This window comes from Xiphophorus hellerii, chromosome 4 (assembly GCF_003331165.1).
Source record: "Xiphophorus hellerii strain 12219 chromosome 4, Xiphophorus_hellerii-4.1, whole genome shotgun sequence".
NCBI lineage: Eukaryota > Metazoa > Chordata > Actinopteri > Cyprinodontiformes > Poeciliidae > Xiphophorus > Xiphophorus hellerii.
Window position 1 is genome coordinate 34,737,161 of NC_045675.1, and position 27,916 is coordinate 34,765,076.

A 27,916-nucleotide genomic window follows, 5' to 3' on the forward strand; every position below is an offset into this window, starting at 1 on the left:
AGGGACAGATATGATGGTGGACTAACGTCACAAATATTTCTTTCTCATCTGCGGGGGATAATGGAGGTTGATAACCAAGAGAGTCTTCACAGGCAGACAAACCAGTGACAGCAGAGATTCATAATTCTATGATCATAATTCACACAGATGTGTGATGTGTGAATTATGAGTATAATTCACACAGTTCGTACCCCAGGGTAAGAACTGGCACCAGTTAGATGGATTAGTGACACTAGCTTTTGACACTGTTGACCATGACATATTACTGAATCGACTGGAGAGTTGGGTCGGACTCTCCGGTCCAGTGCTTAACTGGTTTGAATCCTACATAAAGAACAGGGATTTCTTTGTTTCAATTGAAAACTTTTCTTCAAAGAGGTCAAAGGTCACATGTGGGGTACCCCAAGGTTCAATCCTAGGACCCCTTTTATTCAATATTTATATGCTCCCACTAGCTCAGGTTATAACAGGAAATAATATTAGCTACCATAACTATGCAGATGACACACAGCTCTACATTACGATATCACCAGGTGACTCAGAACCCATCCAATCACTGAACAGATGCTTAGAACAGATAAATGTGTGGATGTGCCAAAACTTTCTCCAGCTGAACAGAAACAAAACTGAAGTTATTATTTTTGGACCTAAAGAGGAACGATCTAGAGTCAATGCACAGCGTCAGTTATTACAACTGAAAACCAGCGATCAGGCCCGAAACCTGGGAGTAGTGATGGACTCTGACCTGAACCTCCAGAGCCACATAAAGACAGTTACTAAGTCGGCCATCTATCACCAGAAGAACATTTCCAGGATTAAAGGACTAATGTCTCAGCTAGATCTAGAGAAACTCATCCATTCGTTCATCTTCAGTCGTATTGATTATTGCAACAGCGTCTTCACAGGTCTGTCCAACAAATCAATGAAACAGCTGCAGCTGATCCAGAACGCTGCTGCTCGCGTTCTCACTAAAACCAGGAAGATGGAGCACATAACACCAGTTTTAAAGTCCCTCCACTGGCTCCCTGTAGCTCAAAGAATGGACTTTAAAATACTGTTGTTAGTTTACAAATCACTGAACGGCTTAGCATCGTCAAAGATCTGCTGTTGTTGTATCAACCTTCCAGATCTCTCAGGTCTTCCGGTTCTGGTCTGCTCTGCATCCCCAGAACCAGAACCAAACGAGGAGAAGCAGCTTTCAGCATCTATGCACCACAAATTTGGAACAAACTTCCAGAAAACTGTAAAACAGCTGAAACACTGACTTCCTTTAAATCTCAACTAAAAACCCACCTGTTTAGAATTGTATTTGAAATGTAATCAATTACAAATTTATTGATGGAACTTGACTTAATGCTGTGTTTTGATTATTGATTCTATGTTGCATTGTGTTTCTGTGTTTGTAATGATTTAAAGCACTTTGAAATGCCTTGCTGCTGAAATGTGCTATACAAATAAAATTTGATTGATTGATTGATTGATTAGTGGAGGTGAGACATCTGAGGGTGGATTCTACTTCTCTATTCATTCTTTCAGTTTGCCCCTTCGATTGGGGATGATAACCTGAAGTGAATGTGACTTTGGCATCAATGCCAGAACAGAACTGGTTCCAAACTTGGGAGACAAACTGGGGACCGCAGTCTGACAGGATTTCTTGGGGGATGCCCTCCTGAGAGTGTCTGCTTTGTCAAATTGAAGGCCTGAGAAGGAGTGTATTCCCTGAGGAGGCTGAGATCTTTTAACATCTGTGGAAAGCGGCTGGGAAGGCTTTATCACCCTGTTCTTTTTTTAATGCTTTCTTTATCTTATTTATGTGTTACTGATCAGCACTTTCTTTCAGCTGTGTCTAGTGTTAAAGCACTTTATAAATAAAGTTGACGATGATGATGATAATGATGATGATGATGATGCACTGTAGTGTGCTGGGGTGGAAGAATTTCCAAGGCAAGGGTTTTTATGTATATGTAAGAGTGCTGTATGGGAGATGGAGATGACAATTTCACTGTGGGGGAAAAACTCAAATCTGTCTATCTACAATAGCAAGAAAAAGCAAATACGGAAGAAATACATAAGGACATCAATATTTTTAATGGTATTGTGGATTACCATTCCTGTTTATTTTGACAAATGCTCTTTTTGTTCTGTAGGACCAGAGGGAGCAAACCTTTTCATTTATCACCTGCCTCAGGAGTTTGGAGACCAGGACCTGCTGCAGATGTTTTTACCTTTTGGAAACGTGATCTCAGCAAAGATTTTCATTGACAAACAGACCAACCTTAGCAAATGTTTTGGTGAGTCTATGTAAACTCCTGATTGCATAACAAGTTGCATGTTTTCCTGTGGAAGCACCCATCTTGAAGAAACTGTGCCTGTGGTGTCATTTTGGAGTTACATTTGATATAACCTGAACTGGTGATCATCTCAAAAGCATTCATACCTTTTTACTCTGTCTGTTGACCAGGGCCGGTCCAAGTCATAAGCAAACTAAGCAGCTGCTTAGGGCCCCGGGGCACTAAGGGGCTTTCTCAGTGGAGCTGCTTTTTAGTTTTTTTGTAATGGTTTCTATGTCATTATAGTAACAAAAACACACAATTTCATTATAAAGTTGTGATTTATTTTTATAATATATATATTTGATAGTGTATGTAGAAATCATTTTTATGGACAAAAAGAACAAATAAATAGGTCATGCTTCACTGGTAATATAGGATGACCCAAGCTTTGGAGGTTTGGATCATCCAAACCTCCAAAGCTCCTGTGGAAGATAAGTTAGCAAAACAATGTGGCACAAAGACTTATCCTTCAGGGAGAGAGAAAAGAAAGAGGAAGAATAGAAAAAAGCCAAGATAAAGGTTTGTTTTTATGTGTCTTGGAAATGTAATGTTTATCAAAAAGATTTGTGGCGCTGCTAATAGAAAATTAGCTTGATAGCGAACTTGTGTTTGTGTGAAACTTAGTTTTAACTTTAAATTAGTTGATTATCGTATTTGGCTCTGTATACTTCTGAGGTTTTTTTTTACTTCAGAAGGGTTAGTGACGGCATGTTTGATAACGTTTGTTAACAATAATTAAAACTTCTCAATGTTTGACATTATCTAGCAACAGATATAGCACCCCCTGGAAAAGTCATAGCACCCCATTGGCACCCCCAGAAAATATTAAATTTACTTCTATTTTTTGTCATCTACTTTAACATTTCTTATTTGTAGTTGTTGTGGCATTTTCTTTAAAATACACAAAATGAAAAAAAAATCAATTATATTGAGTTAAAAAAACACATCATGCAAAAGGATTCGAACTTTGTGTATTATCACTTCTGGGAAACAATTGACATAACGCCAGCTCTGCCCCCACATAGATGGGGGCAGAATGATCGGGGGAGCAATCCTCCCCCGATCATTCCAGGGTATTTGTCAGTAACTGAGAAATTGGCGAAAAGAATTTGTCCGAAAGTACATATCCGTTATCCAGATAAACTGACCTCACAATATTGACAGTGTTTATCATAACAACCACGCTACAGTCTGAGAAATTTTGAGGAAAATAATAAATAATCATGGTCAAAGCTGTCAGTCAGAAATGTGCAATCCCAACAGCCATTACCCATAACATTTAGAGGGTGGAATACAATTTATTACATTTCCCAAACCAAAAAGGAGTATGGAATAATGCAAGAAATGGGTCATGGCCTACAGCTGACCTCATATGCAGTTGAATGAAGTACGGAAATACCATGTGTTAGCCAGCACAAAGGTGGCTAAAACATCCCATTTTTATTTTATAAGGACACTTATTGATGGTCAAATCAAACCCTTAAGCTGTTAATTAGGCAAACAAACACAAGTGAATAAAGAAAGCCAATGTGACAATATGACCCTTTGCACGTGACATCACTCTCTTCAAAACTCCCCCAGCTCCACCATGATGGACGTCAAAACAACCTATGCGCTCCTTTAAAGCCTGTCATAAAATGTACATATGGTAGTCTAATACTGCTTTTATTTAGTTGATTTCGCAGTAAAAATGGTCACAAGGTACTACGCGGTTGGCTGCGCAAACAGGTTGAAAACCAAACTTGTCATTTTATTTTAGAACTTTTAAAAAGGAAAGATGCGGCAGCGATGGATAGCAGCCGTAAATCATAATGACTGGCAGCTCTTGGTGTAACCATGCATTTGCAGCAAACACTTTCTACAAGGTAAGAAGAATAACGTTCATATACTCTATTAGTAAGTATGATTAGATAGATATCAATTATCGCATGGTGAAGGTTTGAGTGTAACTATCAGTAACCATGGAAACAACGTTACACCATCATGTATCCTAGCATGTACTGAAAAAAACTGGTAAGTGTCTCGTCTTCTGTACGTTTTTAAGGCTGCTCCAGTTTAAGGAGAGATGCTGTTTATGACATACTGACATTTCAATCTGGAGAGACTGAAACAGAGAAAAACAGTGATTAAAAAGGTTTATTGAAATGAATGAATTAAAGTTCTTTGGCACTCGGGCCCCTGCAGAAGACTTGAGCTGTGATTGCAATAAGTTTGGATGAGCATCCCTGATGTTGATTAGGGATGTCTCCCCATTGGGAGAGAGTTTCTTAGAGTATCCATTTAAGGGAAAATCTTTAGAAGAGAACCAGACTTTCTGGCCTGGGTGATAAGCGGGAACCAGAGTGCGTCTGCGATCAGCAAGTCTCTTGTTTTGGGCCGAAGTCTGATCAAGTGCTTCTTTGGTCTGGTCCCAAATTCTCCTGCAGTTCCTGAGGTGAGTCCTGACTGTGGGAATGGTGGAATCTGGAAATGAGGAGGGTAAGAGGGATGGCTGGAAACCTAGAGAGGTCTCAAAAGGAGAAAAACCTATAGCTGCTGAGATGTGTGAATTGTGAGCATATTCAAGCCAAGGTAAATGGAGGCTCCAGGAGCTTGGGTTGTTGGCACAGATTCAACAAAGAGCATTTTAAAGTTCTTGATTCAAATGTTCACACTGACCATTTGATTCTGTGTTCCTCCTGAAGTGAGGCAGGGTATTGCACTGAGAGAAGAGCAGAATGTTTTCCAAACCTGAGATATAAATTGAGCCCCTCAGAAAGAATCTCAGTGGGAATTCCATGAAGTCTGAAGATGTGGAAGAACAGAAGTCTGGCTGTTGCAGAGGCTGAGGGGAGTCTGTTGAGAGGAACGAGATGACAAGCTTTAGAGAACCTGCCTATGATGGTAAGGATCACCATTTTTGTTTTTAGAAGTTGGAAGACCGATGACAAAGTCTAGTGAGATGTGGGAGCAGAGCCGACTTGGGACAGATGGAGATGAAATCTGTGGTATATTTATTGAGGAAGAGCCACGGGAAGTATCGACTCAGTAGCCCAATGATGCAGCTGACTCAGGGGTGACAGGAGAACTGGGAACTGTGAGCCCAGTTCCCAGGAGAACCTGGGAGCGGACCCTGAAAGGGACAAAAAATGGTTAGGGGGTCCCCCGCCTTGGTCGGGCTCTGGCACTGAGGCTCATTGAATACGTCTCTCAATGTCCCATTTAAGACTTCCCACAGTGCAAGAGGGCATAAGGACAGGTTCAACAGTTTCTTCTGAATTGTCAAGGGAAAACTGTTAAAGTGAAAGTGCATTGGGTTTGATGTTACTTATTCCTGGACAGTAAGTGATGTTGAGATTGAATCTAGACAAAAATAGGGTCCAGCGGGACTGTCTAGGGTTGAGTTTCTTAGCTGACTGAAGATAGGACAGGTTTTTACGGTCTGTCCAGACTATCAAGGGTGTAACTGTGCCTTCTAACCAATGCCTCCATCCTTCAAGAGACAATTAATAGCAAGAAGCTCCCTGTCACAAGCATTATAGCTTCTCTCCTGAGGGGTGAACCGTTTGGAGAAGAAGGCACAAGGGTGGAGTTTGTAGTGTTCTGGGGATCTTTGGGAGAGGACCACTTACCCCCATGTTGGAAGCATCAACTTCTGGAAATGAGGAGGGTATGAGGGATGGCTGGAAACCTAGAGAGGTCTCAAAAGGGGAAACACATTAAGTTCTTGGGAGTCAGGTTCTGGATGAATGAGAATAGGAACATGGGCAAACCTTTGTTTCAGTTCAGTGAATGCTTGGTTAGCTTCAGGGGTCCAAAAGAATGTCCTTTTGGTGGAGGTGAGCACAGTAAGTGGAAAGGCAATGATGCTAAAGTCTCTGATAAATCTCCTATAGAGGTTTGAAATCCCAAGAAACACTGGAGATCCTCCCTGGAGTCTGGAGCTGGCCAATCCAAGACTGCTCAAATTTTTTCTATAGATCTGTTTTCACCTGTCCACCCTCAAAAATGAAACCCAAGAAAGTCATGCTAAATTCACATTTTTCAGCCTTTACATAAAGGTGATTTTCCACGAGTCTTTGAAAAACTTTTTGAACATGGATCTGATGTTGTTCTATATCTTGAAAAGATTAGAATATCATCCAAGTCATCACAAAATACTCAAAATGACCTGTATGGATCTTAAAGGCTGTCCTCCTTTCATCCCCTCTCGGACTCAAACTTAGTTCATCTAACCCAACAGGTGCATCTCTACAGGCCAGTTCATCTTTAATCTTTTCATTAAGTGAATGGTGAAACACCCCCTTCAGTGCTGGCTTTTTCCACCCTGAGTCCGCCACCAGGAATTCTATGGCAAACTCAGTCACTGATCTGTTCCCCTGTTTTAAGCTCCAAAGTCTCTTAGCAGCCTCTTCCTCACGAACACTTGGATGAAATGTTTGTTTAAACCAGTCCTCAAGGGCCGCAGACCTACAGTTTTTAGATGTGCCACAGGTATAAAACACTGGAATGAAATGGCTTAATTATCTCCTGCTTGTGTAGATCAGTTCTCCAGAGCCTTGCTAATGACCTAATTATTCTATTCAGGTGTGGTGCAGCAGAGACACATCTAAAAGTTGCAGGACTGCAGCCCTCGAGGACTGGAGTTTGAGACCCCTGGTTTAAACTGTTCAAGGAACGCACTAAGTGTAAGTATTCACTAATTGTGAATAGTTGCTTCATCAAAAAGGGCTTCTGCCCACCTCAGCGCCTTGTCCCTTAAAAGTCAGATGACATGGGAAATTTTAATCGGGTCATCGGGGAATGATCGAGGGGAATGACTAATGATAAGAGTGCATTGGAGTAAAAATCCGCTGCACTTACCCAACTCTACCGTGAATGGTTATGGAGTAGGCAAAGCGACATCTCTGCCAGCAGGGAGAAGGGAAGTGTCGGGAGGCGCTGGTGTGGGAACTGGTGGAGTCTGGGGCTGAGGCTGAGGCTGAGGTTGAGGCTGCGGTGAGATCTCCATCCGCCGAAGCTGATCTGAAATCCAGTTAAGAGACTGAATGATGTAGGCCTGTTGCTGGGAGATGGTGCTAATTGCGTGGTCATGATGTCCCAGGAGGATTCACTGCTCAGAGAGTGCTGCCTGTAAATGTGCTGCAGAGTCAGTTTGGCCAGATGATTCTGTCATGATGCTGGATGACTCTGGTGCGAGCAATAACTATGGACAACAGGGATAGCATGGTTAAACGTTTTATTCAACAGAGAAAGTTCTTGAATGTTCTTTTCTGCACCGGAGAGGAACAGCGAATCTGGACCGGATCTTCACTGGAAGACAGGGAAATGATTAATGGGCGTGATAGGATGAATTATGTGGAAGAAGGAGTCTGGGTCTTACTTTATGAAGCAGGGGAGGGGAACGAGGAGGGGCATGGAGCATCCACAGCTTGCAGGTGTACTGGGTGAGTAGTGATCTGTCTTGCTTTCTAGGTTCCTCGGCGGGTGGACAGGCAGGTGAGGACTAGAGGTGAGCCAAAGGTGTTCTGGATGGGAGCAGCGAGGAGGACGAGAGACAGAAGCTGGGGAGAGGAAATCCCCACGGGACCGGGAAATAAGCGGGAAATCAATATTCTCAGGTGAGAAAGACTCACCTGGTATAAATTATTTTTTTAGCTATTGGAAATGCACTTAAGAGAAATTAATTTAATCAAAATATGCCATGAATATGCTATTCCATCTTAAATATGGGGTGCACCAATTGCAGTTATCTGACCGATTGCCTATTACTGATCTATAAGAAGCTTTACCTGCTGATTTTGATTTTGGCCGATACTAATTTTTTTTCTCTCTGAAATGTCACTAAATGTAGCAAGAAAGTCACTGAGTTGGCAACAGTGAGGTAACTATTGTTAACTGCAAACGTGCAGACATGACCTGGTGGGCTGGTCTGTCAGTCAAACTTCTCACTGTAGAGCAGAAGAAGCTAGTGCTTGGTTTTTAAACCTTTATTGAGGAAGATAAGATCAGGGGAAAAGGCCAGATTTGCATGTAAGTATCGACCTATCACAGATATCCCAAAATTAAGGAAATCAACTAGCGGATAAATTGACGGGCCAAAAAATATATAGGATATAATGTAAACAGCAATAAGTTTATAGTTGGTGCTCAAATAATCTAATTGTCTGACTGTTTATAGCAGCAATCCACATTGTTAGCAGAGACAGAGGGCCCCAATACCAAATTTCGCTTAAGTTGATAATCTCAGATGGTCTACCCACCTCTTTTTGAGAAAAACTGTCACAAATTGAAACTCTTGTCTTTGTCTCTCTCTCTTTGAAAACCTGCCTTTATTATTTTCCTTGGCAGCATAGTAACTGCCACAATTGTTGTTGCCTTCTATTGACTGCTGCTGAACACCATCACTGTCAAGTGTGTTCAGCAGGAACAGACCATTTTATGCAGATGCAGGGGAGTGTACAGTGTAAATATGAATTTGTGCTTTTTGGTCTGGGATTGGTAACATTTAATTTTTACTGCTAAAAACAATTAAAAAAAACATAATATGATTAAATTTGTTATTGAGAGGGCCCCCATTTTTGAAATTTCTATATATAGAAATAAATATAGGGGCCCTTGGAATTGTCCTAGCGTTTCCCCCCTTTTGTTGGGTTGCAGACACGTGACCTGAATGAAACGCAGGATTCAGATGGGGGTCAGGAAGTATTTCTCCAGTCCAAAACAGAGCAAAATGGATCCCAGAGAGTACGCTAATGCCCTGAATAGGCTGGCACAGACGAGGTATCTCGAAAAAATATTTAGGATATGAGCCATTTTGTTTCGGTAAAAAAGACTTGTCATATGTTCTTGAGGATTTACCCGGCGTTGAGGCGACCCTAACCCATAACTATCTGGAGCTGCAGATCACAACAGGTTAGTGTTAGTGTTATCCTCTTGGCTGTACTTGTAAATAATTTATTTAGCTTTTGTAAACCCGAATTCATGCTGGAGTTGTATGTTAATGTAGAGTCTTACTGCATTTCTACAATGTAGGTCAACCAGTCGCAGCAATTTACAGAAACACCATTAAAAACAGGGTTCCAAAATAATATATCTTACCTTGCATATGACTGCTTGTTTTTCGAAGTAACTGTCCAATAAAATATCTGAAAATATAATTTAAACAATGCTATCTTACCTGTTAGAAAGTTTTCGCTGCAAACTCTGGAATAGTTTCCAAACCTCCTGTTTTTAGCTGTAGATTGTTGATCTACTTTTCTCATAATTTTTCTGTGAGATTTTTTAAAAAATAACTAAGCAATTGCTGGGTTGCAGACATAGGTGCCAGAACAGGGGGAGTCAAATCTTCACCCACACTTTGCCCAGAGCAGATTATTTTTGCTCAGGTTGAAAAATAATTGCGTGAATAGTTTTTTTTCATTGCTCATCCAAAAGCCAGCCAGCCATAAGTATAGATGTTTACTGACAGTTTTCAGGTCTCTGTTGAAATGAATTTTTGTTTGTTAAATAACAACCATGTTAAAGTTTAATCATCGTGTTTTTAATTTTGTTTTAATGCAAAAAATATTGTCAGCAGTTCGGCTGGTTTTCTGTCCCACTCAGAGATATTTTGCCCTCACAATTTGTGGAACAGCAAATATAATCTGACCTGCCTTTTGGTTTTCGTCCCAAAGGAACCAGATGTTCCGGTGATGACGTGCTGCAGTTCTTAGGTTGTTCTGCTGCTCAAAATTGGCATTGCTGGAGGATATTTGACATCTATCTTATTATATTTTTTAAATCTTCCAATATTTGACCAGTCGTGATTTTTGTCATATCTATACATCCTCGGCATGGTAAGGTAAGGCAATTTTATTTATATAGCACATTTTCAGAAACAAGGCAATACAAAGTGCTTTACATGGATTAAAAGGAAATACAAACAAAATAACAAACCAAAGAAAAAAGCAAAAGAAGAAAAAGAATCTAATGTTGATCTTAAGTATGTAAACTAGATACTCCCGTTCAAGGTTGGGAGATAAGTATAAGTAAATATCCTCTGGTCTAATTCCTTTTCTGGGTTGGAGGAATAAGAGTCTAAAACAGGGGTGGGCAACTCCAGGCCTCGAGAGCCGGTCTCCTGCATGTTTTAGTTCTCTCCCTGGTTTAACGCACCTGGATCAAATGATGGCTCGTTAGAAGGCGTTAGAAGGCGGTCTCCTGTCAGAAGAACATTAACATGCTGAAAAGGTTGTTGGTACTACCAGGGAGAGAACTAAAATGTGCAGGAGGCCGGCCCTTGAGGACCTATTTTGGGCACCCCTGAGCTATTGGATTCAAGTGTGTTGGATCAGGGAGACATCTAAGAGTTGCAGGACACTGTCCCTCGAGGACCAGGATTGCCCACCCCTGGTCTAAAAAGTAGTTGCTAATGTAGTTTTTCTGGATTCTAAGTATGTTCTAATCCCTGTCCTGGGTTGCTAAATAAGTGCAAGTATCCTCTGGACTTCTGGGTTGTTAAATAAGACTTTCTAAGTGTGCTCTAAATTTGTAAAAGTAATGAGTACTCCACAGTTTCTAAGTAATAATAAAAACTACGTGTTCCTGTTCTGGAAGATTTTTTTCTGGATTCTAAGTTTGTTTCAATTCCTTTTCTGGGTTGCAATAATAGGAGTTTCTTTGCGTAACAATTTAAAAATTAATCTAAGAAGTAGAATATTGGTCTAAATAGTGAGAACTACAGTTTCTAAGAAAAGTAAAAGAAAAAAATTAAAATAAGCTAATTTAATTATTTTTCGGGGTTAAAAGTGAGTAGTCCACAGAATCTAAATAACAACTGATAAATATAATGAAAAGACAACATTGGCATATATAGCAAGACAAAAACAAAGACATGCTGGCAAAGGTGTTGAGGTCAGGGAGTGTGTGTTTGTCTGTAACTATGACCTGCTTGCAGATTAGACCATGTCTCTCACAGCCTGTTCTCCCAAATAAAGTCTCTGATAAAGGTGGAATAATGAAGAGTGAGTCTTGGAGAGTTCAGCCATAAGATTCCAGGGTGACATTAGGAGGGGTGAGGAGATGGGAAGGAGCAGTTTGTTTAAATAAACTCCAGGAGATTCGAAATGGCCAGAAGGCCACAGGGAGCCAGATTCAGAATAACAAATTCTCTTTTGATCTGGCAAACTTAAAATTTCTGTTTGTCCTAGAGTCTTTAACAGGTTTATTTCTTATGGTAGTATATTCAAATTAGTGGGGCTATTCCACTGAACCAAAGCTAGCAACTTCTTCAATATTGATTCCATCCCGCTAGTGAGTTTTGAGTCCTCAGCTGGGCAAGTTGGACTTGAATCCAACTTGCGTCTCTGTCCCACAATATACAGTTGAGTGTTCGCTAGCTTGGCCAAATCTGTCACAAATTAGTCAATAAGCCAGGTATCCACAAGTTCCAATCACCAGAAATCCTGTTATGATGAATAAATCCAGGGTGAATCCATCCCTTCGCAGAACAAGTGGGCTCTCCTGTGCCCAGTCTTTTCGTTGAGAAAATTTGATCAATTGCGTTGATACACCAGTTAACCAGATCCATAATTTGTAGATTCGGAGGATGTACAAAGAAAGGCTCCAAAAAAGCAACACAAAAACAGAGCAAGCATGGTGAGAATGGGTAGGGAGAGAAGCAGAGGAAAAAGTCTGTATCATGCGTATATTGCACTTGCAATCAAGTATGTCAGGCTGTGTATGAATATTTGTACCACATTCCTTAAAAGTTACTGCTTTACAAAGAAACTGTACATATTTGGAGACACAGCATATTTATTTTGGATCAAACTTGACCCATTGTTCTGTGATTTTACCATTAAGCATGTGATGTAATGATGACAAAACCTTCATACGAACATGTTGTTTTAATACTGTTGATGTCTGTATTCAGCTGTTCATGAGGCCGGCTGCAGGCATTTATCTATTTTTTAATTTTTTTTCCAAATTCCAGTTTTATTCCAGTTTTGAAAATGGAATAAAGTCTATTCTGCCCTCTAAATGCTCTGGGTAAAGCGTGCCTTGTGCATGTTCCCCACTGACAACTTTTAACCATTTTTAAAAAATTATTTTCCACCAAGTCTCTGACCACAGCACATTTAATAGCAATAGTTAGCAAATCAGTAGCCACACAGCAGCGCATGACAGACCCGACAACTTTGTCCTTCAGGTAAGGGTCGTTTACTTCAGGACAAATTGTGACAAACCCACTGAGTTGATTGACAGATGCCTGTTGAACATGTGTGCTCACGTTCAAAGTGCATATCTGAGGTGAAGAAACACGCCAAATTCCACCCACCTCAAAAATGAATCCAGTGCTGCTGTTTGCAGATGACCGACGTCATGCAATGCAGATGGGGGTCCGGAAGTAAATGCAGCCTGTTTATTTATGTTGATCCAGCTTCCAAATGCCTAAAGTCTGTCAGGGTTTCCCACAATGTGTTATAAGCCTGACGGGCCACCAGGCTTTACTTATGCCCTGATCAGACTTAGCATTGCTTACTTATTAAAGTTTTTTTAAATGTTTGCATTTTTTAAGACTTTATAGTTGGTGTTTAGATAATAATCTTACAATAACATATAATTATCAAGTGATATTTTCAAACTTCCTGTCAGCTTTAAACACTTTTTAACTCAAAAACATGGCAGACCGCTGGATGAATGACTGCCCGAGTGCCTCAATCACCAGACTTAGCAAGTTGTCTGTGTTAAAATCGTTTTATTAGAGAGAAAAATAAACTTCATTTTCATGTTGTGAAGGTAGTTGGTCACAAGGGAGTTCATTTTAGATAATGTACTGAAAAAAGATGAGAAAACTGGATCAACAACATAGAAACTTTAGAAAGACAAGCATTCATATGTAAGTCACAGTGAGCTGTAACTATTTCTCCACTCTCTCTGGCCACCAACCATGTTTTTAATGGAGTTTTTGTAGATTGCTGCGAATGATTGAACTGCAATGTAGGAGTGCAGTAAGACTCAACATCAACATACAACTCCAGCATGAATTTGAGTTTACAGAAGCTAAATAAATTATTTACAAGTAGAGCCAAGCACATAGAAATAACATGGGTTAGGTTGTTGTTTGCATTAGTGATAGCATTGTGATCATAGCACAAGTCACTACTCACCCGGACAGAACCAAGTAGACAGCCATTTAATGATTCTTTTTATCCTAAATTGTTGAAAATCCTGGAAGCAACCTGAAACAAGATTTATTTTGTTTCAGGTTGCTTCCAGGCTTTTCTGGCTCGTATAAAATGTGGTCTTCTGAGCCAGACAGTTATATTTATCTCACGTAAATCCTCTAGATTTTATGACAAGTCTTTTTCACCAAGACAACATGAATCATATCCTAAATATATGCATATTTTTTCGAGATACCTCATCTGTGCCAGCCCATTTAGGGCATTAACATACTCGTGATCCATTTCACTCTGTTTTGAATCTGGAGGTCCTCTTCCTGACCTCCATCGGAATTTTGTGCATCATCTGGGTCATGTGTCCTGCAACCCAGCAATAAGGCCCCCCTGTGGAATGGTTCCAAAAACCATTCCAAAAATGATAAATCAAACTTTAATATTTTCTTGCTCAAGCTTTGTGTTGTTTTAAAAGATGATCATCAAAGTAGGATATAAAATAGAAAAATTCTTATAGGAAGAAAAGTGTAGGTGATGCTTGACTGCTGAAAGGCAAGCATCACTATTATTTTACAAAAATAATTGTTGTGTAAAAATATTACTTTTAGGACAGTATGTCTTCTGACATGTGCTTTTTTTGGTTGAACTTAATCCTTATACTTCTTCTTCAGGCTTTGTGAGCTATGATAACCCAGTGTCATCACAAGCAGCCATCCAGTCAATGAACGGTTTCCAGATCGGTATGAAAAGACTGAAGGTCCAACTAAAGCGTTCAAAGAATGATAGTAAGCCTTACTAGCATTGTTAAGGCCTATAGAACAAATTGTCTTATAGTAAGTACGTGAATGAAGAATTATTTATTTGGCATTTACTGTACTGTTGTTTTCATTATAAAAGTACAAATAATCACTACATAGCTCTTAAAGCTTGCTGTGCTGTGAAAGTACATTATTTTTTATACAACAGACATTATCAGTTTCTATACTAAATTGATGGTCATGTTTTGTAGAATCATCTTGCTGTATGAGTTTTTTAAGTCAAATACATAATGTGATACACAATGATTCTTTTCCTGTTTTATCTGTTGTCATCTGAAAAGTTTCTCAATAGCAAACTATTCATAAAAAATTACTTTTTCCCTTTGTATAGCAGTTAAATTATTTAAGTTAGGTATTATTGAATGAGTTTTAAAAATATGTATCTTTGGTGTGTATAATAAAAAATTATAGTGTGGTACTTTGTGGACTTTATATATCCATTAAATCTGCATTTGAAAGTTTGTAAGTATTATACTTTTTTGACCAACCAACCAACCCACCCACTCACTTAGGTTTGCAAGGTAGACTGGTGAGGGAGGAAACACAGGGAAGCTGAAAATATTTGTAATACTAAAGAAACACTAAAGAAAAGCTGGTAAAATAGAAGAGAAAAAGACATGAGGGAAGCTATAACGAACCTAAGGCAGAAACAAGGCTGATCTAACAATAATAAGAACTAAAGAACATATAGCTAGAGTAACTAGAAGGCCTAAACAAAGAAAAAACCTAACTAGAATCACTAAAGAAAGCTGGCATTGATTCAGACAGAAAGATTAACTAAACCTTAAGTGAAATAATAAGAAAACTAGAAACACTATGGGGGGAGCTAGAAGGACTCTAGAAATAACCATAGGCGTAAATCCCAAGGGGGTCAAGAGGGTTTAAGTTTTTGTTTAAGTTATAATATCCATCCATTTTCAGTTCACCCTTGTCCCTAAGTTATAATACCCCCCAGATATTCATTTCTATCTACCTGTTGGTTCTTGTCACCCAGGACATGGCAAAACTAAAAAAGGCTTAAAAATAAAGCAGCTTACAGTAAGTTATAATTTAAATAGCCCATAACTTGTATTGAGAGCCATTACAATTAATCAATGTTTATGAGGAATTTTAATAAGAGCAGCTTCTCATTAAAGCTTTTTTATTTAGAACCTTAAATTTTTGTAAAGTGTAGCAGAGATTTACGGTGGTCCTGAGGTGCAAAGCACTTCAGCAAATCGAAACCACAAATACAAATTACAAAAACACAATAACAAATTGAAAAGCACTACAACATTAACAAAGCACAATCACAAATTACAAAAACACTACAACAATAACAAAACGGAAAGGGTATGCCCCAGTTGGAGACCTGAGAAATCACTGATTGGACGACAGTGCTTTTGAACCAGAAGTTATTTCTTGAGCGGGTCGGCCCGTTGTTGCTATATGCTATAACATCCGCCATATTTAAAGTGGCTTATCTGCCAGCAAGCTAATACAAGTAAATGGGCCGAACTTCGTAAAGTAAGATAAGATAAGATAAATCTTTATTGTCATTGTCACAAGAACAATGAAATTCAAAAGGTGCCATCAGTCAGTGCACATGCCCAAAAACAAAAAATAACTGTCTCACAATTCACACACAACGCAAGAATCAACAAACTGGCAAAAAAAAACAAAAAAAACCCACTAAATAAGAACAGCCACATTCTCACATACATCATTTATGATGATTAATGGTTGTTTTTGATTGCATTTAGTTTTGTTATTGCTATTGGGTAGAAACTGTCTCTGAGACGATTGGTTCTTGTTCTGATTGCTCTGTATCTTCTGCCTGAAGGCAGCGGTGTGAACAGAGAATGTCCGGGGTGAGAAGTGTCCTTTGTGATGTGTTGTGCATTTCTTAAACAGCGGTCGCTGTGCAGGTCCTCCAGTGAGGACCTCTATCCTTCTCCTGTAGTCAGACTTAGCCATTCTGATGCCGCTCTTCAAGTTAGCTCGGGCTGTACTGTAGACGGTCCTGTCCCCAGACCTGAAGGCGGTATTCCTGGTCTTTAGCAGTCGCTGGACCTCCTGAGTCATCCAGGGCTTCTGGTTTGGGAAGACCCGGATGCGTTTATCCACAGCTACAGTGTCAATACAGTTCTTGATATAGCACAGTACACTGTCCGTAAAAACCTCCAGGTCCTGATGTTCAAAAACATCCCAGTTTGTCCTGTCGAAACAGTCCTGCAGCTGCTGTGTCGCATCCTCGGGCCAGGATTTGATGGTTTTGGTGATGGTTGGAGCAGTTTTCCTGAGGGGGGCATAAGCAGGAATTAAATGCAGGGACAGGTGATCGGACTGACCCAGGTGAGGAAGTGGTCTAGCCCTGTAGCCTAGCTTGATGTTGGAGTAGACTTTGTCCAGAGTGTTAGCCTCTCTTGTAGCACACTTTACATGCTGGTGGAACTTGGGGAGCGCCGTCTTCAAGTCTGCATGGTTGAAGTCCCCCGCTATGATGTGCACAGCATCTGGATAGATGCTCTGCAGATGGCTAATGCTGCCATGCAAAAGTCCAATAGCTGTTTTAGCATTAGCATCCGGTGGGATGTAAACAGCGGCTACCATGACTATGGTGAACTCTCTGGGAGGTATATTGGTCTACATCTAACAGTCACATACTCCAGGTCTGGGCAGCAATGGCTGATGACAGTCGCTGTGTTAGTAACCAGGTGTTGTTCAGGTACACACAGAGCCCTCCTCCTCTGCTCTTACCGGAGTCTTTCGTTCTGTCGCGGCGCTGTACTGTGTAGCCTGCTAGCTCGATGGCAGAGTCCGCTACGTCTGGATGCAGCCAGGTCTCCGTGATCAGAAGAATACAGCTGTCCTTCACTGCACTGTGAGATGCAGCCTGTAGTCTCAGTTCATCCATCTTGTTTGCAAGGGATCTGGCGTTCGAGAGAAACAGGCTGGGGAGCGGTGGTTTGTGTGGTTGCCTCCGTAGCCTAGCTAGCACGCCGGCCCTGCAGCCCCGCTTCTACCTTCTCTCTCTACGCCGCCGTCGCTTCCTCCCTGCTGCGATGGTAATCCACGGCGCGCCGGGGCTCCTCGCTATGTCCCCGGGAATATTGAACAAGCATTGAAAATCAGCTGTAACATCTAGTTCGTAGCGGGCACCGATCGTCAGGAGATCGTCCCGACTGTATATTTTGTTTGTCCGACATGACGAGTACGGAACACAAATCAACACGTACACAAGCAGCCAAACATAGCACCGACCGAGAGAGCAATGAGCCGCTGCAACTGCGTGCGCCGCCATCTTGGAAAAAAAAAAAAAGCGTCATCTCTTCTGCCGTCATCTGTTGGGACAGCAGCATCAGAGTCAGGGACTTAAAAAGGCTCAACAGCCTGATAGAGAAGGCTGGTTCTGTTCTGGGGACAACTGTGGAACCTTGTGAGATGATCATGCAAAGAAGGATTCTTCGTAGGATCAAGAAAATTATGGACAACTCTGACCATCCTCTTCATGAGACTGTTTTGGGAAGGTAGACCATCTTCAGTCAGAGACTTCTTCAAATTCAGTGTAGCACATGAGATCTGGCAGGAGATCTTTTCTGCCAACAACAACATTTAATTGCCCTTTGGGATTGATAAAGTATTTTTGCATTGAATTTGAATTTAACACAGGCAATAATCGAGTTAAGTTCTTTAAATAATAAAATGAATGTGTCCAATCTGCTGTATTGGTTATATATATATATATATATATATATATATATATATATATATATATATATATATAATTGAAAAAGATACAGCAAATATTTCTAAAGTAGCAATACAAAAATCTGTGATTTTGATAGCAAAAAATCTAAACATTGATTAAATTCTGGAGGGTAGTTATTGAACTTTATGCTCTGCCCTTCTACAAAGCCTCCTCGAATATTTTTATGACAAAATACTATATGCAAAGATTATGTTTTCCATTCCATTTAAAAAATCATGCAAATTCAACTTTCAATATAAGGCTGATATTCAATATTTTCATAATTTTCCACTGTACAAAGCATTTTACAATTCAAAACTAACACGATGGCGATGCGTTGAAATTCATAAAGACAGGATATTGGTCTGCTTTATTTGTCTTGAATAGTTATAACGACAGATCAGAAACAAACTAACAAGAAACAGATTCATTCTGTCAGAAATGGGCGCGCTGGCACACGGTCCCTGGGTGGGTGTGTATTTCTTCCAGATGGGGCGGCGCTGCGCCTGCCGTCTCCTGTCTTTTTGCTTCAAATCCTCGGAATGCAGTCTGGCGGAAGAACCGCTCTTCCCCAACCACGTCATACCTCTGTCTTTCACACAAGTCTCACACAACCTCTCTGGACCAGTCGCATCTTAAACACAACAGGTTAGTGTGCTATTTATCATTTTCCATACAGATTTCGTCTGTTTCGCACGTGTTCCTGCCATATTTGTTACGGACTACTAAATACCATATGTGATTTGGCCGCAGGTGTGCGCATTAAATATAAAGTGGATGTGGACTGTGCGTGCGCATTTTATGAAAATTATTATTATTTTTAGTCTAAGTGTGAAGCTTCCTATCTGCAGCCTCCTTCTAGTCTGACATAAGTGGGGATAGAATCTGCAATTCACGGAAAAAACAACAACAACAAAAAAAACAACACCGAATCTGCTACATCTAGATGCATTTTTCAGCAGATCTGCTGTTATTCGCCTTGAGAGCAAAGGAGTGTTCCATGACAAATCTCAGCTTGGCATGTTGCAGTCCAGTCTCAGTGTAAATGTAAAAAATCCCAGTCAGAAGGAAAAACTACACGCTCCCATCTTTTGTCATAAAGTGAAGAATCAAAGAATAAAAGGATCATCCCTTTATCTTGCTTTAATAGACTGGCAGTTTAACACAGTTATGTACAAAAATATTAAACTCAGTCATTCATAATTGATCATGTTTTGATTGTCAATTTATTTTTGTTAACAACTGAAACTTGTTTTAAATATACTTAACATTGTGTGGTTTACTGCCTCTATTATGGTTAGGATATACCCACAATTGCCTTAAATTTGTTGGTGCACACGTAAGCTCCTATCTGGGTTCTGCAAGATGCATTCAACTGAGATTCAGTAAGTCTCTCATGATATGCTGCTACATCAACAGTACAATGAGATAGGAATTTCTTGAACAGTTCCAGGGTCTCATTCATAAAAGATTGAGGATGATTCATATTGAAAGTGTGAATACATCCAAAAGACAAAAGTGGTGCACCAAAAAAAATTTTGATTCATAAATCCATGCATACACACATCAGCAAGCAATCTTTGTTTATAGATAACAGCTGACCCTTGTGTACAAGGTCCTGCCTCAGGTTCTGCCCTCTACATGTTACCACATTCAGTCACCTTATGAATGTCAGTGTTTATTTAAATGAGTCAGCTGATCATCTTATTCCATGATTAACGATGGCAACCACAGGGAAATTGGGGGGAAGAATACAATTTCATCAAAAGCAATGTGAGAAAGGTGGAAATTGAAAACATTTTTGGTAGCCACATTGAGAGGAAATAACATTTAGAAACCGCCGCTGGCATTTTAGGAGGCTGATAGCATGCTTCACAGTTGTGCTCTCATGGGTGTGCATATTATTGAAGCCTCCTCTACAGTCTGGCGGTGTGGAAACTAGGTTAGGAGCAAGCGCATGGGGTGGTGACAAATGTCCCCTTGCTGGTTGCAGCATGATAGTGTGTCTGTACCTTTAGTCCAAATAATTAAAATTCCACAAGTTAGTTTTTCATGGGCTCATGGTCTCTCCACAATGTAGGAAAATCTGACCTATTGGCTGGCCAGGTTAACAATGTCATCCAGGATGTCGAGTATTATTGGGCTTGCTGATGTCTGTGATATTCCAGTCCTATGAATACCTTTACAGAATTATGTTGTTCCTTAAAGTGGCTTCAGAGTTAATCAGGGTTTCCCACAGCATCCCCCCACCACCCCACCCTCTGCTCTGAGGTGAGCATTTTACTGTCAGGGCAGAATTATTCCTGAAAAAAGATGGATTTATAGTTTTCATGCATTGTACAGGGAGCGTGCACCAATCACATCTCTGGCTCCTCTACACGTTGACCACATCATGTGCGCTGTTGTGGTTTGATCTCTGAAGTTTACCTCGGTGCGGATCACTCATATAGGCTGATCTATGTGGACATTTATATAACCCCCCTGTGAGGATCCAGGTTTCTTATCACTGTGTTTATTATTCTTCTTTGCCACTTTGTACATTACATGTTTCATACACACTACAGTCCTGCAAACATATCAGACTACCAGAAAACAGAAGGATCAATTACAACACACTTTCCGGCTGAAAAAACTTACATTGTGTATTCAATATATTCACATTTTTCAAGAGTACATTACCAATATAGTATTGCAGAACTGTACAAATTGTCAATATATTCAGACAACATGCTTATGAAAATTAGCACAATAAAACAATAGGTACACTTAGAGGAAATGTGAAAAATATTACTGTGGTAAAGCTAGCCGCCTCTTCGAAAATGACAGTAAAGCCAGCCTTCAAGAAGTTACGGCTCCCTAATTTACAAGCTCCTTTCAGAGTAAAAGCTCACATTCAGTTCATGTTTGATCTAATGCAAGTAGATTTCCAACGGCTTCATATTTAGACTTTGTATTTATACAGTTGCAAAAAGAAATAATGTATTGGAAATAATTGGGGACATTAAGCAATGCTGAAAACTCTCTGTTTCCAGTAACTTCTCTAACTTCTGGGTGACAGAGGGACAGCTCTAGAACACAACCAGCAAATATGAATCCGATCTGATGTTTAATTTCAAAATAAAAGCCTTTTAAAGTAACACGTTTAGAATTTTAGTTTTGCCAAAGTTGAGATACACAATGCTGGAAAACTCTCTGTTTCCAGTGACTTCTGTCACTTCTGGATGACAGAGGGACACCTCTAGAACACAACCAATCAAGACACTGTACAAATATAAACAACATATAACGACATTTATATGTCATTATATGTTGACTGTCGCTGTATGTCAATAACTGCCCAAAATCCCCCTTTTCATGCAGTGACACTGCCTAATTTCTCTGCCTTTTGCTGGCTGCATGTCTGAATGTTATTGTTACTCAGGTTGCTGACCTGAGTGAAGTTGGTCAACCACACTCCCCTCCCCTGCTCACATTTGCAAAAATATATAAATACATTTTATGTCAATGAACTTGACTACTTTTGTGCTGGTTTGTGCAGCGAAGATTTTCCTGTCTGCTGCTTTGGCTTTGCAGATATTAATGAAAGTTTAAAGGTCTAAAGGTTCTTTTCTTTTTTTTCTTTTTTTTAGAAAAAGGAAAACTAAAACCAGAAACAATTCAGGAAATTAGTGTTCACTTTTAAAGGCCAATTTGCTAACATCAACTTATGTTTTAAGTGATTTTCTATTCTGAAATTGCATCTATTTTATTTTAAAGGCACATTGCAAAAAAAGATTTTTTTTGCTGAACAAACTTGAATAGAGAATTGTTTTTTTTTAGTAAAATTTTGTTGGATTTACTTGTTTGTTAAATCTTGTAAGATTTTTGATTTTTTTTGTATTGTAAGATATTTTTGATCAGATAGTCTACCTTAAGCTCTCCTTCTTGGATGCCCTAATGTTAAGTAGATCCAATAGTAAAGCAAGCCACAGTACAAGGCTTATTCAATTAGTATTATTTTCCTGCTTTTTATGTGTATTCAAAATTAATTGTAGACAGGCTTAACCCTTCCTAATTTGAAAATGTATTTGTCTATAATATGTGCAGTGTATTCAAAGTACAAAGTGTTGTTTTTTTAAAATATTTTTTAGGAAATCTTAAGTAAAATCCTCTTATTGTACTGGCAGATGATTCTGTTAAAAATAGTTTTATGTCAAAAATATAATTTATTTTATTATTGTTATTTTAGAAATCTTCTGCAGTATGACTATCAAAGTTATTTTATCCAACGTGCAGGTTGGACAATGAAACTGAAACACCTGGTTTTAGACCACAATAACCTATTAGTATGGTGTAGGGCCTCCTTTTGCGGCCAATACAGCGTCAATTCGTCTTGGGAATGACATATATAAGTCCTGCACAGTGGTCAGAGGGATTTTAAGCCATTCTTCTTGCAGGATAGTGGCCAGGTCTAACCCTAACCCCAAATCTCTGATTTGGGTTAGGGAATGAAATGATGTCAAACTTGTATAGTGCTTTCCAGGACCCTCAGAAACACTATACAATGAAATTGGTCATTCTTCACACATATTCTGATGACGGCAAGCTGCTGGATCGTACCAACAACTTCAGTCTGACAGAAACTGTCAAACGTTAACCATCCTTCCATTCCTCTACAACTGGCATAGTTTTGGGATGTTTGGTGGGTATGGTTATTCCCTGTTCCTTGTGGGCAAACTTCCCTTGTTTAAAGGTTATGGGCTCTTTGCACCTACGGCATTGACGTCACATCCGCATGCGCAAATGCGGCAAATTTTTTTCCGCTTTGAGTGACCATGACCGCAAGAAAAGACAAACTCGTATTTCAAAAGCAATTTAAGCAATACCTTGAATACTGTTGTGTTCCACGGTGCACAGTGTCTTCCAAATATAACGGTCGTTTAAGTTTTTATGGATTTCCAAGCAATCCTGACTTAAAAAGATGATGGTTTGTAAATATTCATCGCGACACCTTCAAGCTAACATCGCATAGAAAAGTTTGCAGCCTTCACTACCCTCCGGATCAGTTTCGTCAGCCTAAAACTCCTGGTGGGAGAAGAATGGTAAATAAAGGAGCCGTCCCTGTGTTATTTCAATGGAACAACGTCTGTGTTCAGCCTGAAAGAGCCAATGTATGGGAACGAGTGAGCAGACCAGAACCGGACAGCGGCGCAACTGATCCGCCTGTGTGATGCCCTTCTGCAGATCACGATTATTTCTCTGTCCCAGAACCAGCTGGCCTGGACATGGCAATAAATGAAAACAAGAAATTAAAAGAAGAAATAAAAGCCCTAACAAACCAGATCGAAGGACTGAAAATCCATTCTACCTTTGGATTACAAAGGTTTGCAGGGTCTGATGAAGACATCCGATTTTACACAAGGTAAGCTTGTACACCGCAACGAACCTTTGTCTTTTTAAAATTTGGGTTACTCTCCTCACCTCTGGTTTCTTAATTAAATATGTCTGAACTTAAAAATACAATAAACACACTTACATTTTGTGTTAAAGTCACACTTATGTCACACGTGTCATTGTTCAGAAGTGATTTGTATTTGCTGAACCTGCTGCGCTATATGGATATCACGTGAAAATGAAAAGTATGTAATGTTACTGAAAGTATTTTGCATTTTTATAATATAAAATACAAGAATTACTACAATCTATTGCTGTAGTTTCAAAAGATTTTTAACTTTTTTAATTTAATTTATTGGAGGTCATCCTTTTAAAGTATTTCTATTCTTGAATAAGTAAAAGTTGTGGTTACTTTATCCACTTTTGCATTGTGTACCAACAGATTTGCAAGTTATCGTCACTTCATGATGTTTTGGGGGCTCATTGAACCTTCTGTCCACAAAATGATTTGCTCATCGAGACCAAGAGCTGTTGAGGGAAGCGGTGAAGCAGTAACTTCTGTCAGAGCAGCACACACGGTTTGGATCTGCAGCTTCCTGATGTACACATTGTATATACAATAAGAACTTTTTACTACAGATTATACAGGACTTGTCATGTAATGGTGGTGTTGAGGTGGTGAGGCAGACGCAGATGGAACCAGGTAGATGAATAATGATGATTTCATGAACATAAAAATCCAAAACAGTCCAAAAACACAGGCAGCACGACTGAGCGGAAGCCAGGGCTCAACGTCGGTAGCAACTGGTATCACGAAGGACAACACAAAGGACTCAGCGCACATTAGACAAGGACCCGACAGAGACACAGGTGACACTAAATACACACGGGGTAATTAGGGAACGAGAAACACCTGGGAGTAATCGAGGGGAGAACAGGACAACACGGAGACACAGAAAACTGGAAATAAACTTAGTAAACATGGGAAACATTTCTAAAAAACACGGAACATGACAGGACTATGTTATCTTCAGAAAGTGCTGCTTGCATATTAATATCACAAATTTCTGATAATTTTTGAGTCGGTATGTAATATGTTTTATTAAACTGAGATAAGGGTTAAATAAGTGAAAATGGGTAGGAAGAAATGAACAAACCGAAAAGTAGTGGTAAGCTACTTATTCTGTTCTTGGTTATGTATATATATATTTTCTCTTGTTCTATTGGTTACTTTTGTTTATAAAGACCTGTTTGAAATAAATAAGTAAATAAATGTGGATTTTTATATATTTTGAATGTATTTTTGCTTTTTCTTTTGTCAGAGGTATCCCTTGCAACACATTGATGAGCTGTTAGTGTTCCAGATGTACCTTGCTGCAGGTCTTAAGGAAAGAGACCTAGCAAACCAGTTTAATATTCACCTTTCTACTGTAAACCGCATTATTTGCTCATGGACCAATTATTTATACACTCTTTTGGGTTCTCTATGTATCTGGATTGATACAGAGGACATCCGAGCTCAGCTCCCTGATGACTTCAAAGATTTTCCTGATATTCAAGTGATAGTAGATTGTACTGAGCATGTCAAACTCCTGCTTCTCCTCTCCTCCGAAGTGAGATGTTCTCCAAATACAAATCTCACTGCACAATGAAAGGTCTGTTTCTGTTAAAAACAGAAACAGACCGGAATGGCTCCCCATGGTGCAGTGACCTTTGTTTCTTCACTCTACGAGGGGTCAGTAAGTGACAACGAGCTGTTTATGAGGTCAGGGTTGGCTAATCTTCTTACTGAGGATATGGCCATAATGGTAGATAAAGGATTCCTCATCTCTGAGTGTGTGAAGTGCAAGGTATACTGTCCACCTTGTCTCAGCAAAAAAAGGCATATGCCAGCTCAAAATGTCCTCCAGACACAGAAAACCGCACGTCTGCGAGTGCACATTGAGCAGGTAATCCGAAGAGTTAAAGAAAACAAACTCTTTGATTCAATTATCCCTTTATTGTTGGCACCATTAATGAACTTTTTGCAGTGGCTTGCCTGCTAATCAATTAGGGCTAAATAAAGTGAACGAACTTTAGGTGTTTCCCAACCCTTGTCCTGAAGGCACATTACCCTGATTGCAGTTCAGCAAATGCCTGTTAGTCATCAAAATCAGCAAATCAGCAAGTAGATGATAAATTGGAGAAACAACTAAAACATTTTGTAACACTTTATTTGACGGGCTGTGCATAAGACTGACATAACATCTGTCATGAACATGAAGGAGTCTATGAATGTTTATGACTGTTGTCATGAAGTGTCATTCGGTAAATAATGACACTTTTAATGCAGTTTCTCTGAAAGTTGCATTAAAAGCCCACTAAAAGTGCCAACTTTGCATTAAAGTGTCATTATTTACAAAATAATACACAGTTGGCACTTTTAATGGACTTTCATTGCAACTTTTAGAGTAACTTTACATTAAAAGTGTAACACTTCATGACAACAGTCATAGACATTCATAAAGACTCTTTCATGTTCATGAGAGGTGTTATGTCCTGTTTATGACAGTATCATGTCAATCTTATGCATCTACCCCATCAAATAAATTACCTAAAAAAGTTACATTTTTTCTGATGTGTATAATATTTGTTAAAGGAATGAGTTATCACAGAAGCACTCAAATGTATTTGTATTTTTATTGTTATGTACTGATTGCATGTTATCAAATTTCATAAATAAATGTGATTGTAAATAAGCATTTCTTAGTAAACTTGTTTTTATATAAACTTGGTAACAAAGCTAAAGCAAAATTAAATTGATAGTAATGACAATAGTGCGACTTGAGATTTGTTTATTTTTTGTATTTATTGAAACCTTACTTTTTTTAAAAAAGGTATGTCTAAATGAAAATTACAAGAACTTTCAAGGACTTTGAATGCAATGACGTCAACCAAAAAAAAATTAGAAGGCACAGATGGACTTTTAAAGTCTCTCAATGAACATTGATGCTCAAAGTGCAGCCCCAGAATGATTTTGAGTGGCCCACGATCAAAAGACAAAAACAAATGAATGCAGGTGGAAAATTTGCCTGCGTAGCCAAACATTTGGATACCACTGTCACAGAATGAGAATGTCACACGTTATGTGCTGCACGTCTCATTGAGAGGTACTTTTGCATGTAAATGTTGAAATAGAAGTGGTCACATTTCTGTCTGATTATTTTTCGAACTTCCATGTCTGGATCTAGTCACTAAAGAAATCCTCCTGTGCCCAAACAAAGAAGTCACACCACATTAGACCAGTAACAAGAAGCTGGCCTTGTACCTGCCAATAGTAAGCATGAGTTTTCTTTAATTTGAAAATTCCATCTGACATCTGCAAGTACTTGCAGTCAATGTAACTTTTCACATTTGGACATTTTATTTCAACCAAGCCAAATGATGGTGTTTCCTTGGGGTAATAAACGAGGCCATCAGGGGAGACACCAAACCATGGGGCCTCAGGGTGAATTACTAGCGCACAAGGTGAATAATTCACATTATAATGGTTGGCGTATTCTTTTGCTGCCTGAAACTCCATGTCAGAACCTCTCCGCATTTCTGCAGTTTCTTTGGTACCCCTGACTATTCACTCTGCAAGAGATTCAGCAGTGCTGTGACCTCTCACATGACACACTTCCCTAAATCTTGAAGAGGTTATTCTCGATTGTCGCAGCATGTGCCACTCGTAAATATAGCTCTGGTCTCGTGTTGATCACTCAATTCTGTGAGCTGTATCAAAGGATAACTGCAAACTCTGCAAATGATACTGTTCCTCTTCAGTGCAAACCCAGACACACTCTGTTGGTGACAGATGAGTACAAAGTGGAATAGAAGGAGAAGGTGGAGCATGGTGATGTAACTGTACATCGGGTTAAGAGTTTGGGTTGCTGATAGGACAGTACACTTCCTTTTTGCACAAGTCCAAATTCAGAATCCACAAGCAGCTTCTCCACACTCATGCTCATGCGGCTTCTCCAGTGGATCCAAATCGCTGTAATCCTCTGCCACTCGAAGCACAGACAGGTCAGGAAGAGGCCCTGTCATTCCCCTGAAGAGGGTACTCCTTTAAGTAAGAAAAAAAGAAAAGAAAAAAAACACATGTATTTAACTCGGGGCTAAAATATGTAAGGCAGCAAAACATGAAAATTAAATATTATGAACATTATTTACCTTAAACCTCCTTTAGACAGTCAGCCCTGTACAGGCTTTACTAGCACCATCTTTCCAGTGGACCAGGTTTCACACCCTTTGAAATAGAGAACCAGAGACATAATGTTTATAACAGTCTTCATCATGTGTTCATAGGTCAACTTAAATTTTAATGTTCTACTTAAAATTTAGTCATATATTTTTATATAGTAGTTCTATATAAAAATTGTTTATTTTTAAATAAAACTACAAAATAGTTTTATGTTAAAGTCATTATACATAATGACTATAAAAATACAATGAACATAGCCCATAATTACTTGCTAAGCTTTACTGCATCACAGACAT

At 39.3% G+C, this 27,916-nt stretch overlaps 2 protein-coding genes across 8 annotated transcripts in view; both read left to right on the top strand.

Annotated features, from left to right (window-relative positions):
* The window catches only part of celf1 (cugbp, Elav-like family member 1), a 90,426-nt gene extending 75,679 nt beyond the window's left edge, over positions 1 to 14,747 (top strand). For all 3 annotated transcript variants that reach the window (XM_032560526.1, XM_032560527.1, XM_032560529.1), the window contains exons 10-11: positions 2,148 to 2,291; positions 14,146 to 14,747. In XM_032560526.1, the coding sequence (XP_032416417.1) occupies positions 2,148 to 2,291; positions 14,146 to 14,273 (272 nt within the window). In that variant the 3' untranslated portion in view covers positions 14,274 to 14,747. The remainder of the gene's footprint in view (positions 1 to 2,147; positions 2,292 to 14,145) is intronic.
* A 3,792-nt stretch (positions 14,748 to 18,539) lies between these two features.
* cemip (cell migration inducing hyaluronidase 1) overlaps positions 18,540 to 27,916 on the top strand; it is a 214,942-nt gene continuing 205,565 nt past the window's right edge. For all 5 annotated transcript variants that reach the window (XM_032561532.1, XM_032561533.1, XM_032561534.1 and 2 more), the window contains exon 1: positions 18,540 to 18,670. The gene's annotated coding sequence lies outside the window, so the exon portion shown is untranslated. The remainder of the gene's footprint in view (positions 18,671 to 27,916) is intronic.